This window comes from Mastigoproctus giganteus, chromosome 3 (assembly GCF_048544385.1).
Source record: "Mastigoproctus giganteus isolate SK-2022 chromosome 3, ASM4854438v1, whole genome shotgun sequence".
Taxonomy (NCBI): Eukaryota; Metazoa; Arthropoda; class Arachnida; order Uropygi; family Thelyphonidae; genus Mastigoproctus; species Mastigoproctus giganteus.
In genome coordinates, this window is record NC_143577.1 from 21,286,323 (window position 1) to 21,300,590 (window position 14,268).

Sequence of the window (14,268 nt, forward strand, 5' to 3'; positions counted from 1 at the left end):
GAGGGGGAGAAGACAGAGAGTGGTAATCAATGGACACTGCTCATCGTGGACTGATGTTATTAGTGGAGTCCCTCAGGGCTCAGTGTTGGGTCCATTATTGTTTTCTGTATTTATAAATGATATTGATGATGGTATATCGGGCTTAATGTCCAAGTTTGCAGACGATACAAAGGTTGGCAGGGTTGTCAAGGACACAACTGACGCTATGCTGCTGCAACAGGATCTGGAAAGGTTGAGCAGATGGGCTGAGAGGTGGCAAATGAAGTTTAACATTGACAAATGTAAAGTACTACACATGGGAAACAGCAACCCCAGAGCAACGTATCAACTCTGTGATACTACACTGACAGTGGTAGAGAATGAAAGGGAGATGGGGGTGGTTGTGCAGGCAGATATGAAGTTCTCTGAGCAGTGCAGACGGGCTGCAAGAGTAGCTCATGGAGTATTGTCAATGATATACAGGAATTTTTCCAGCAGGGATAAGGAGGTGATTATTCCATTGTATAAGGCGATGGTCAGGCCACACCTAGAGTACTGTATACAGGTCTGGAGGCCTCATTTCAAGAAGGATGTAGAGCTGCTGGAACGAGTACAGAGAAGAGCAACAAGATTAGTGAATGGAACAAAGGAGTGCTCTTACGAAGAAAGGCTTAAGTTTTGCAAATTACAGTGTTTGGAGACTAGGCACCAGCGAGGTGATCTGATAGAGGTGTATAAAGCCTTAAATGGTTTGAGCATGCTCAATGCTGATGGGATTCTTCCTCTAGCTCAGAAAAATCACCTGAGAGGGCATAAATTCAAATTGAGGAAAGACAGATGTAGGATAGACGTGCGGAAATTTGCCTTTAGCCAGCGGGTGGTTGGTTGGTGGAACAGACTTCCATCCCTTGTGGTGGAGGTTGATAGCCTAAATAAGTTTAAGGCTCAGCGGGACAGGTATTTTGAACGAACAGAGGGGTGAAGTGGAAGTGGGTTTTTTTTTTTTTTTTTGGCTGATGCTGCATAAGCTTGCTTTCTTGCATCAAATGCCTCTACTAATGCTAATGCTTATTATGATGTCATAATTAGAAATTTATATTATATCGCGCGTAATACTGAATAAGAAAAAAAAATTAAATAAGATTATTTAATTATTTCTTATTAAATAATCTTATTAAATAATCCCTTATTATGATGTCATAATTACAGATTTATATTATATCGCGTGTAATACTGAATAAGAAATAAAAAAATAAATTAGGAATATATTAGATATTCATATTTTACAAGTGATTTATGTGCTGCCATCTAGTGGTGGAAAAGGAAAACTGATTATAAATTTAAAATGTAGATTATTTAATTTTTTTATAGCAAATATGTTTCCTTGGTGAACCTTATATTATTTTGATAAAATTAAGAAGGTTAACGACAGTGGCGTCCTCTGTACATTTTTATTTTGTGTATATTCGTCCAAATATTATTTATTTATATAATTGTTTATTTGATTTTAAATTTTATTAATTAAAGTTATACAAATAATGGAACTATTTAGTAAAAATTATATGAAAGCTCAAGTCTTAATGAAGGTTTTAATTATCACACTTCAAGATGGCCGCCATCATTTGAGGTTTCTTTCCCAAATCTTGGTTTGTCATTAACTGATCCATTATTTTTTCAATTTTTCATCCATCTTCTTATTGATTTTGTATAACTTTAGTTATTAAAATTTAAAAGCGATGGACCTTATTGACCATCCTGCTGCCCGTCCCTATTTCCTTTTTTGGGTGATGGGGGATGGGACAGTGGCAATATTTTACCTCTGCTTCCCTCAACAGCAAATAATAGACACCCAACATTGTCGATAATACAATTTAAAATATGAAAGTTCAATTTCTAGTTTGTATCAATCCATTTAAACTCGTACCACTCTACAACCTTCCTCACGATTCAATTAAAAAAAAAATGGTTTATTGATTCTCTCAGAAGTCAGAGAAAAACCATTTCCCCATTATTGACATACTGGAACCTGCTTCGCTTTATGACCAAAGCAATCTATCTGCCATGGTAACACTGTTCTCTCCTATACACTCAATGTCAAAAGATCGAATATTGTCACATTCTCCTTTTTTTAAGGAGAAAACTTATCATTACTGGCTATTGGTCAATTCCTTTTTCTTATGTATACACATACTTGGGGGGGGGGGGGAGCTAATCCATACTTACCACAGATAAATAAATAGATCTAGTGCCACCAGGTGGAGTTTCAGAAGCTCTAAAACACAAATTCCTGAATCTATTGTGGCAGTAGTAGGGGTTTTTTTTTAGGAGCAACAGCAATTCGGCCATATCACTTCGTGTACATTGTGTGTGTGTGTGTGCTATGAGGTCAATTTTCTGTTTACTGGATGAAAATCTCAAATTTTCAAGACAAAAAGAAGAAAATATGTTACCTTCTCCTGAGAACGACTAACTTGGCCTCGTTCTGAAAAAGACCTATAAAAATCCCTCCGGCTATCGATGGGATTCGTACTCAGGTCTTTTACACCCGGCGTTGGGAGGACGTGCGATCCCACCAACTGTGCTACCTATCACAGCTTAAATTTGTTGAATGTGACCAAAAGTGAGGAGTTATATTAAAAAAGAAGAGGATTAAGATAACAAGCTCATTGACTGCCTTTAATCATTCACTTCACATCCTAATACTCCAGACGAAGTTTAAATTGTTCTCAATATTAATTGAAATCAATAAAAATTGAATTAATGCACAGCACTCAAGATCTGTTAGAATCTGATTTTGAGTTTCTAAAGAATCTTTGCAGAAGAGGAGTCATTTGACGTTGTTTTAAGAACCTTATTACTGTACGGGAATATTTCTGGCGCCACACTGGGTTGATTCAACCCAACCACTAAGGTCTTAAGCCAATAATAGTTATTTTCAATAAGAATCGATACGTATTGGTTATTTGAAGACTTACTACTCAGCTTAACGTCTACATCCAAATCTCTGGCATTTAAGCATGTGAAGTTTTACTTTACTATCTTCTTCCTCTGGTATTTTTTTTTTTTTTTTCATTATCTCGACTACGCCATTACTTTGGACTTGCTCCCTTACTCATGGATTCTAACTTAAGGTCATCTTCTTCAGGAGGAACTTATTTTTATCACCTACCAGTTCTTAATCTTCCAAACCAACCATCTATCTTCTATAGCTAGAATGGAGAGTCTAACTAACATTCTTTCGCAGTAATAATATTGCTCCTTTCATTTCTGGATGGACTGTCCACACAGTTATCATGGATCATCGTTTTACACCTGGAACATTCTACAACTCCACTTAACCATTTAAAGATTTAGTTAAATTTTCTCTCAGGGATATTTCTTGGGATCGCCTTGACCATTCAATAATTCGAAGAGAGGATCTTTGGGACTGCGTTATTGATTTGAACACGTCAATGAACAACAAGAGAGTACGCCTCATGTGGGCACAGCAACACCAGCACTGGACTATCCAGGATTGGAAAACAATTGCTTGATCTGATGAGTCGAAGTTCCTGGTGCATCATGTTGATGGAAGGCTCAGAATTTGGCGAAAAGAACCCGCCTATGGACCCGTCATGTCTGACGACTACTGTGCAAGATGGTGGGGGCAGTTTTATGTTGTGGGGAACGTTTTTTTTTTGGGCACACGTTTGGTCCATTGATGTCCATAGATTCACATCTGAATGCCACATCGTTGCTGACCAAGTGCATCCATTCATGTTACCAGTTTATCCTCAGTCAGATGGTTACTTCCAGCAGTATAATGCGCAAGTGCACAAAGCCTGAATCGCTCTGGAATGGTTCCAGGAACATGACAATGACTTTTCTTTGCTGCCGTGGGCCTGCTCAGTCCACGGATCTCAATCCTATTGAACATCTTTGGGATGAGCTGGAAAGGGCCGTTCGCTGCAGACCTACACCGTCGAATCCTGCCGACCGGGCTAGCCGAGTGGGTAAAGTACCTGCCCGGCAACCCAAAGGTCGCGGGTTCGATTCCCGCCTCGGGCTTGGATCAAAGTACTGCAAAAACCTTGGGAGGTGCAATATGGCCACTGAAGCCGATGCGCCAACAACTACCAAATCAAATCAAATCAAACCGTCGAATCCCAAGGAACTGCGTGACACACTCATGTCTGTATGGTACTCCATTCCTGCACAACGTTTTCAGCATCTTGTTCAATCCATGCCTAGACGAATTCAGGCTGTTTTGAAGGCTAAAGGTGGCTTAACACGCTACTAGGTAGATGTACCTAATAAAGTGGCAGCACAGTATACCCCAGTATAACCCACGGTAGCAAGTGGAGTCCCTCATGGATCAGTATTGGGGACATTTCTGTTCCTCATCTTCCTTAGTGATATTGATGAGGGAGTGTGGAGGAAGTTGTCAAATTTAATAGTTTTCAGGTATGAAGAGTGATTAATGACCAGATCCATTGATACTCACTTGACTATTTGCAGAGATGGGTAATTTGTACTTGAATACTCAACAGTTGTTTGGGAGAACAAAAGTGAGCTGCTCCACCTGGTGATGTTTTCTGTGCAAGAATGAAAAACGTGCCATGAATGATTAATAACGTGGTGTGAGCAATGCAGAAGAATATCTTTTAAGTTATTCATGATTTGCAGTTCTACTCGACACCGGTAGAGCCACAGTGTAGGAATTAAATTGCCACGCCATTGCATATTCTATGAATTTGCAAAAATTATTTATGACAGTATCAGCTGAACGCGTTTATCCACAAAGAAACACAATGATGGCGTGACAGTCTCCTGATAAAATCAAGCACGATGGTGAAATCTTAACTCCCATCGCGTTCTAGTAGCTGTTGGGAAACAACAAGTTTAATTCCACCTGTATCTTTGAGTCTGGTGCAATTCACGAAATTATCTATTTTGAAAAAAGCCGGCCCTGAGACATAAATCGAACTCAGTAGCACGTAGCGATCTGTTGTTGCTAATTGAACTCGATGTTTTCATTGTAACCATTTTTTTTTACCAAAGTAAAAGATTCGTAGATGGTTCATGAGTGTGCACACGTATCCATTTTCAATCGAACTGAAGTTGCAAACGTATACTATCTTGCCAAAAGTGTTCGGTCACCTGCATGTTTCAGAAAAGCTTTTGTGGACACAATATTAAATAAAATGTCTGTCCAATTGTGGTCCATTTTGGGCCTTTTGGTCCATTTCTTCTTCAACACTGTGGACAATTGAAATATTTTTAACCAAATAATCCAAAATTTGTCCTGAGTACTCTCTATTGTCCTATCTGGTAGAACTCGGATAATCCGTTGGTCTATTCGATTGGAATTCTCCTGTTCCGATTGGATGGAGCAAGATGAGATCATCATAAACAGCTTGATCGCAAAGAGGTCATTCGAGTTCCTCATGTGGTTTCAACTGACCAACTTTCTTGGACTGAATAGTCAACAAGAGTCGAAGGACATTGTTCTTATAAGTAGCATCTGTGTATTGCTCCTTTCATGAGACAAACCCCTGAACAGGGGTTAGCCAAGTTTGTCTGGTTTTAGGTGCATCAGCACTTAGGCTATATTGCGATGGATAATATGTTTGCAAATTGCGCAGTACTGTGATCGATCTGCTGCTTGCCAGATGAAAATCCCAAGAGAAAAAAAAAAAAACCATGCTACCCTCAACTGAGACCGATTAACTCGGCCACGTTGTGAAAAAGATCCATAAAATATCCTCTCCTCATTAATGGGATTCGAACTCAGGTCTTTTCCACAGGTGTGGTTTCGTCTAACCATGCAGTCTGGTTGTAGTGTTCACCTGCTCACAGTCGAATGCGCACCTGTCCATCGGCATGATGGAGCTGGAACCTTCATTCATCACACCAGGCAACTCTTTTTCAGTCGTCTAATGTCCAGGAGTGGACTTCCATGCCCACTGCAGGTGGAGGTATCAATAACGGTCAGTCTACATGGGCAGATGAACAGGGTGCCTATTTGCAATAGCATGCGCTGGATGGTATGCTTAGAAGGATTCGTGAGCTGTCTGTTGTCCTGGACAGCACGTGCCAACCACTTTGACTGTTAACCAGTGATGGTATTCTTGGCCTGCCATGATGGGTGGTTGCGTGTCCCTCTTCGATCACCTCCACGAAGGTGTTTAGGGAATGTTCGAAGGCAGCCCTCAAACAGTCGAGGGTGAATTGCCGGCTCTTGCCTTCCTAGCAGGACAAATAATTCCCCATTCAAAATCCGTCAAGTCCTTCCCTTTCTCTGCTGCACGGGCTTCATACTGGCCAACTGGCAGGCTCTACACGTATCGCCACTATATATGCTGTGCCGGTCGATAAAGTTACTTCTGGGTGCTGTGGAATGTGTCCAATCGTGGAGACTGGGGTGGTCATAATGTTCTGGCTCGTGAGTGTGTATTTAACTGCTAAATATATCTACCACATTTCTATATTTTTGTTATTAGAATTCAAAATAACTGTCAGATTTCTATTGATCCATTTTAATGAAATTAGGAAAGGTTCCAGAAATCTTTTTAAAAGAGCCAATATCAATTGGTCTAATTTTATAAATTTGTGGGGGGAGGGGGGGTCGACAAATATCCTAAAAAGATCAGATCAAAATATAAAATTTTACGTAAAATCTATGAATTAGGAGTCGAGTTATTACATGCGAACGGACGGACGGACAAATAAATAATATTTTCCATTTTTCTACTGATCTATTTTGAGTGAAATTGGGGATGGATCCACAAGTTTTTCTATAAGAGCCAAAGGTAAAATTTTCACGTAAAATCCATCCTCTGGGGGTGGAGTAATATTACATGCAGATGGATTGACAGAAAATAATAATTGCCGGTTTCTTTTGATCCTATTTTAATGAAATTCGGGATGGCTTAACAAATCTTTCTAAAAGTGACAACAATAAAATCTGATGAAAATTCATCCACTAGGAGTGGAGTTATTATATGCGGACGGACAGACGAACGGACAGATTGAACAAATGTCTCACTTACGAATTGGATTCGTAATTTAACGAACCCCCATCTGTTGATCCTTCCGTAATATTCGCCAAGAGAATAACGAAGTCGCGGTCGCTCGGACAACGGCACGTGCCATTAAGACAACGCGCATGCTCGGGCAATCGATACGAGCGAAGAGACGGTACCGACTCGTGCTCAGCAGTTGCGTCAGACGCACATGCGGAAAACGTTATGGACGCGAGGAATATTCGGAGCGAATAATCAGCGGGTCCGTAGGCCGAAGTGCTAACGAGCGTGCGTGAACGATGTACGCCAAAGGTAAGTCGATTAAGCGTCCGTCTGCTTCGCCATTTGGAGCGGATGTTTATTACTTGGCGTCGTTTAATGAATAATTTCGGCTTCTGTTGAATTTCTTATTTTATTCTTCGTGAACAAGTATTAGGGAACTTTGCCCCTCTGTCAATTATTAATTATTTTAATTTAAATTGTTTAAATTATTAATTTAAAACTGATTTTTTTTTTTTTTTGAGTGAGTTTGAGAGTGTGTTGAAATAATGTTGATGGCTGTCTTGAGAGTATCCGTTGGAAAGACGTTTCAGAATTTGAACTCGTTATCTGCAGGGGCATCGAGTGCTTGGCCGGGTTCCGATGAAAAGTGAATGATGCCCCTCCCCCCTCCCCCTCTTGTGTTCGTCTGTGTGTGTTTATGTACACGTGTGGATGTGAAGGTTAAGAAACAAGAAATCAATCCTAGATTTCTTGTTTCTTAACCTTCTTTCTCTCCTTTTTTCTATCTCGTTCTGTTTCCTTCCTCTCTCTCTCTCTCTCTCTCTCTCTCTCTCTCTTTCTCTCTCGCTCGGTCTCTTTCTTCCTCTCCCTCTTTAGTCTATCTCTCTCTTTCCTATTATTATCTCCCTGCATTTATTTCTCTTTACCTTTGCGTCCCTGCTTCTCTCTCTTTCTGTTTGTCCATTTCTCTCTCTCTCTGTCTCTGTCTCTTGCTATCTGCATAACTGTCTCTCTGTTTCTCTCTATCTCTATCTTTCTTTCTTTCTCTTTTTATTTTCTGTCTCTCTCTCTCTCTCTCTCTCTCTATCTATTTATATTTATTTATCTGTCTTTCAGTTTCTGCTTTTCTCTCTCTGTGTACCTCTTTCTCTCTCTCTACATTTTTCTATTTCTATTTGTATTTATCCCTGTCTGTCTCTCTCTCTCTCTCTCTGTCACTCTCTCTTTCTTCGTTTCTGTCTTTCTCCGTTTCTCTTTCTGTCTGTCTCTCTTTCTGCTCTCTGTTCTCCTTTTGTTTGCCTATCTCTTTGTCTCTCTTTCTTTCTCTCATTTTCTGTCAGTCGCTTTCTGTCTATTTATCTTCTGTTTTTCTCTCTCTTCTCTCCTTTTGTCTCGCTCTTGTTCTTCCCGCTACCTGTCTCTCTCTTTCTCTTTTTTTCTACCTCTCTAATTTCTGCTTCTCTCTCTCTATCTCTGTTTCTTTCTTTTTGTCTTCTTCTCTCTCTGCCTGTGGAGCTCTTTCGTTCCTCTCCTTCTTTACTCTCTCTCTCTCTCTCTCTTCCTGTCTCTTTCTATCTATTTTTTTCTTTCAGTCTGTTTTTCTCTGTCTGTCTGTCTGTCCCCCTCTGTCTGTTTGTATCTCTCTATCTCTCTTTATTTCTCTCTTTTTCTGTGTTTTTTCTTCTCTTTTTCTCGTCTCTCTTGTGGGGGGGAGGGCGGAAAACAAAAGACTATGATGATATTTTATATATTTAGTTATTTGTTCTGTTCCCTTATAACTATAGACCTCTATTCCTTACACCCCCACGTACACATCTGACTTTACTTCACAGGAGAATTCCAGATCCAAGGGAACTTCTCAATTAATTATAATTCCCTTCGGAAAGGCTGAGTGTTCAGGAATAACAAACTCACAAATAAATAAATAACAAAGTTTATTTACATATGTATATACACCAAAAAGAATTGAATAAAAAAACATGTAATATGCATACAAGGTTAAGTCAAGGATACCTTGCATATATTATTCTTATATTAACAATCAATATGCTTTTCATCATTTTCATCAGCTACACCTGAATTTGTGACAGATGATTTTTTTGGGAACTCTTCTGCACTGGGACTGGCGTTCTTCCTCCACCTTATTAAAACCTATCACAAGAAAAACTCATAGGGAATCTCACTCTAACCCCTTCTCCACTCCACTTTATTAAAACTTATCACAAGGAAAACTCATAGGGCATCTCACATATCTCCTTCTCCACTCCACCTTATTAAAACTCATCAAAGGACAAACTCATAGGGTGCTACCCTCCTTTTTCCGTCCACCTATTAAGACCTTTTTCAAGAAGAAAACTTCCCCAGGGCGCTACCCTTCTCTTTTCCCACCACGTCCAAACACTCAACTGTTAACTGACACATATTTCTCATCACAACAGAACCCTCAACTGTCCATATTACTAACTCATTTTTACTTATCTCGACTGCTGTGTCCTCTGACTATTTCATTTTCTCTATCACCAACAAAACTCAACTTAGAATCCCACTAACCCATTTTCATAAAACCCACATAAACTCAACTGTGGTTTCCTTTCTAACTCATCTTCGCAAAACACTCCCAAATTCTCAACTCTGTGTCCCCTAACTCATTTCCATAAACACACACATAAAACTCAACTTGTAATGTTCCACTCCCCCATATTGCTTTATTATAAGTTTTACTTTAAATAAATCTCCCTCTTCCACACAATATTATATTTTTAAGATTTTACATCTTACACTCTCTCTCTCTCTCTTTTGGGCAATGAGCCAGTTTCAGGATTATTTACGAGCAATCTGACTATTGTTATAATTCCGAAAAGTCCAAAATTCGTGGCAACATGTCTTTCAATTTGAAACATATTCAATTAAAAAAAAAATTAAAGAATGTAATAACAATAAAGTTGAAATGCGTATCATTGGTAATTCCAAAAATTAATTCCGATTTCACCAACTACTTCACCTTAAGTTAACTCTCATCCACTGATTTCTCCATATTTTATAAACATCGAAATAACTCTACCCGCGAGATCATGTATTGCTTGGATAGCCTTGTAATGTGAACAAGGCTATACTGTACTCTCCCTCTGAAGGTTTTGATTCTCTGATCTCTGAAGGACAAAGCCATTTCACCTTGACTTTGTCCTATCTCCAGTTCTCTCAATTGCTCTCCACCTCAATGAATTTTCAATGTTTTGTTGGAATTCTCGCAGTGATCATTGCCTTGAGACCTGCTTCATTTTGATTCTTTTGGAAGTGGTTCACTTTGACTCTTTAAACTGCTCCAATTTGATTCCTTTGGAACTGGTTCTACAGCGTTAACACTGAAAGTCATGTTCCACCGTCCCCTTTCATTTTGACTTTATCCAATCTCCATTCTCCCAACTGCTCTCCACATCAATGAATTTTCAATGTTTTGTTGGAATTTTCGCAGTGATGATTACCTTGAAATTTTATAGTTTCTTGTCATCTGGTTACCCAATTTGTACTTTGTACCATGTCGTCAGTGACTTTCCATCAGAGTGGCTATTGGCAGCTACTACGTATGAGATGTCTACTAGAACAAACGTAAGACGCTGTCTCTAAGCTGCTTTGGTGGCTCATGACCACTCCAAGATCATAACCACTCGAAGAACTAGCGAGAGAACTAAAAGAGTTTTATGAATAATTGGTCTTCGTTTTGTTTCCATCTTAGCTTCCAGCACTGAACTGATGTTTACTTTTAGGTTGGCAGTTCTTATGGTATCTAAAAGGATACCAACAAAGTGTAGAAGTGAAACTTTATGTACCAAATCGAAAGATTCGACTGGAGTTGTGCAGCCAACTCCAAGATTGTACTGTGGAATAGTGCAAAAAGGACTGATGAGTCTCGATTTCGCGTTTATTTTGCACCAATGGTAAGGTGAAAGTGTGGTGTGAACCTCATGAATCCATGATATTCGGATCCAAAATATTCGGATACCCTTCACAGAAGGGTATCCGAATATTTTGGTCATATAGTGTATACCAATAGAGTCTTTTTAGTGCATGCATTAAATATTAATATTTCAAATTTTGCTTTGAAATAAAAATCTCTGTGTTTACCATTTAGCGGATACAACTGACGTTGGAATTGGAATTTGTGGATGGCTGCTGACAGGACTTTCGGCATTAGTCGCCATTGCTACCTTCCCCCTATCGGTGTTCTTCTGTATTAAGGTAAGTACGACCTCCAAGTGAAATTCTTTATCCTAGTTAGTTAAATATTTCTTCATTTCAATGTTTAAACAACCATCTTGAGACGAATACAAAATGGGTTGATGCAGATGTGTTACAATCTTTTAAGCGCGTGTTTGAGCATGGCCATGTCAGAATGATGTATTACTACAAAGAAGTTTATTTGATGTATTCTTGTTTCCATAAGATCCATTTCGAACAAATGAGGTCTGTTCCATGAAGGAGAAATTTGCTTCATTTGCCAAAGAAAACATCAGAAGGTGCGTGCTGACATTTCTAAAGACATATCCCCATGGTGCCAGGGACATAACACTTAGGTTGACAATTGTCATGGTAACGGCACGAACAACAGAATGAACATGATAAATCTTTACTTGTCAGAGAATCTTTGCACCACAGATGTGATCATTTTTCAATAATTGCGTGCTTGAAGGCACGAAGAAATCCAGTCTGATATCGTTTTCAGTGAGGTGCTGTGATGGTACCATGTTTTATACTTTATCTTCCGATAGACAGTTGTAATGGACTATGACCAGAATAAGAAGAAAAAGAGCCATTGTCTTAATTTATTAATTTGAAAATTTCCTAAAATCTGATGACAATAATTGAGTTGAAGCTTTTCAGCAGGATTCCATCTCTGACGTCACCAACAAGTACATTTGTTTTAATGATTTAGTTGCATTGGAATATATTTTGGTAATTTAGCTGATTGGTTTAGACTTAGTCTTAAAGTGCAGCCATAGCAGGAAGAGTTTAAAAATTATGGGGTGGTCGAGAGGAGTGGTCAGGAGCAGTTTAGAGCTTTAGAGCTAACTGACGGTACAGGTAGCGCGGGACGAGGAAGTTTGTGGTCAGGAAGCTATGATTACTGAGGCAGAAATTCTGTTTAGCCTTGGATGTTGAAACAATGAGTGGTGAGTTAGAGAATGCACAAGACGTGACTTCAATTTGACTTTATGCCCCCTCAGGTTCGTAATCTGAGCAAACAGAAGAATCCTATCAGAATTCAGCGTGCTCAAACCATTAAAGGCCTTATACACCTCAACCAGATCACCCAGCAGGGGCCTACTCTCCAGACGCTGTAATTTGCAGACTTAAGTCTTTCTTGGTAAGAGCACCCCTTTGTTCCTCTCACCAGTTTGGTGAGAGGAACGGGGAAGTTCTGTGGTGTTTAATACAATTCAAGGGGATTCTACTGAGACTTTTGGCTGGAAGGTTCGGTAGATGCGATATTGACCAGGATGTTCCCGGATGGCAATCCCACCAACTGAACTGACGGTGCCAATCCAAAGTGCAGAGAAAAACTGGCAGGGGGGGGGGTTAAAGGTTAAAGAACCTTAATTTTGCAAAATGCCCAGGAATAGATTTGATTGAGAACGCATTTTTAGCGAGGTTTTTCAAGTTGATACCTAATATGTTGCTTCTTTTCCAAAGAAGTGCAGCCAGTCGAGATGGCTGGACAGTGCAGTGTCGAGTCAGTTTGGTGTGACATAAGCACTGGAAAATCAAAATTGAGAGTAGGAGTTTGTTATAGGTCTAATGACTCATGAGATTAGGCAGGCAAAGGCAGATTAAGGGTGAAAATGTAACATCTAAACGTTTTCACCTTAAAAGACAGATTAGGCGAAGTTGCTCTCAGAGCTCTGTATTGGATGCTTCTATTTGGAATCTGGTGCTATGCGATAAAGAATAAAATACCTACTGGACTCGTTGGTGTAGTTGATATAAATTATGATATTAAGAGGGAGAGGAAAAGAAGTTTAAATGAGATTGTTATCTTCTGGAAAGCAAGATGGGACACTGTACCTTCTGGTCCAGTGACCAAGGAATTTGTTCCTGTTGTTAGCTTTTTAAGTGACAGAACAGCTCGAAGCTGATTTACACCAAGTTTACAGACATTGTTTTAAATAACCGGTCACGGCTCAATGATCAATTGGGACTTTCGAATACAGATCTTTGCTTTTGTGGTGAGGTTGAAAGTTGGTGGTATATATTATGTATGTGTACAATTGATGATAATATCAGGGAAATCATTACTGAGAATGACTTAGGTCAGGAAGAGAGATTTTTATCGAATAGCAGTGGATTTCAATTATTTCAGGATTTTGCAAAGGGAGTCTTTGAATTGAGGAAACGCGTGTTAAACATTTGAATCAGAATAGTTTGTTGGAAAGATTGTTTAGTGTGTCCAGAATGCTCTAAATGCTCTAAGTCCAATGGTCTGAGGTCCAGTAAGTAAGTGACCACAGTGTTGGAGTTGCGGAAAGTATACATTGACCTGGAAAACGGAGATTCATCGATATCGAAGTGAGTGGATGCATCATGAATGCATCAACTGGCATTTGGATTGGAACTGCGCATCGTTGTCTAGATCATCCCGAGAAATTCGGGAGATCCATTAATTTCCCAGCATGTCTCGATGCACGGACTGATGATCATTCTTTCTCAGTCGAGTACCTCTATGGAAGAAGATTGCAGTAATCTTTCTTCAGTTTTAGTTAAAACAGTCGTTTCTTATATATACGCATACACAAAATTAAAGAATCATAAAATTTTAAAAATATCTCATGGCTACCTGTCCAGATGTCAATGAAATTTTCTGTAGACATCTGTAAAATAACAGTTAATAAAATTCGTCGCAAAAATGGACGCTAATTGAAGTTTCTGAACTTGAGAAAGTACTCAAAATTTACCATGAAACCGTTTGATACGTGAACAGTGGGAATGTCCAAAGTTTGTGCAAGGTGGATCCCAGAAAACTTTCCATTCATAACAAACGTCAGAGAGTGGTGTCGTCAAAAGGAAATTTAAAATTAATTCTCGCTAATCCAGATAGATTTTTATCCCGTGAAGTGAAAGCACAAGGGATCTCCAACCCCCAAAAAGTTTCGAATCCAGCAATCACCTGGAAAAGTGTTAGACCCAATTTTTTGAGACACAAAGCATTGTTGTTAATTGATTACCTTGTACCTAAAACCTCAATAACAGGGTACTATTTTGCCAAAGTTTCACGTTGCAGTTGGGAAAA

General features: G+C 39.2%; 1 protein-coding gene across 2 annotated transcripts in view; it reads left to right on the top strand.

Moving 5' to 3' along the window:
* LOC150087783 (band 7 protein AGAP004871-like) overlaps positions 1-14,268 on the top strand; it is a 72,741-nt gene that overhangs the window by 43,552 nt on the left and 14,921 nt on the right. For both annotated transcript variants that reach the window (XM_090369200.1, XM_090369201.1), the window contains exon 2: positions 11,116-11,222. In XM_090369200.1, the coding sequence (XP_090225326.1) occupies positions 11,116-11,222 (107 nt within the window). The remainder of the gene's footprint in view (positions 1-11,115; positions 11,223-14,268) is intronic.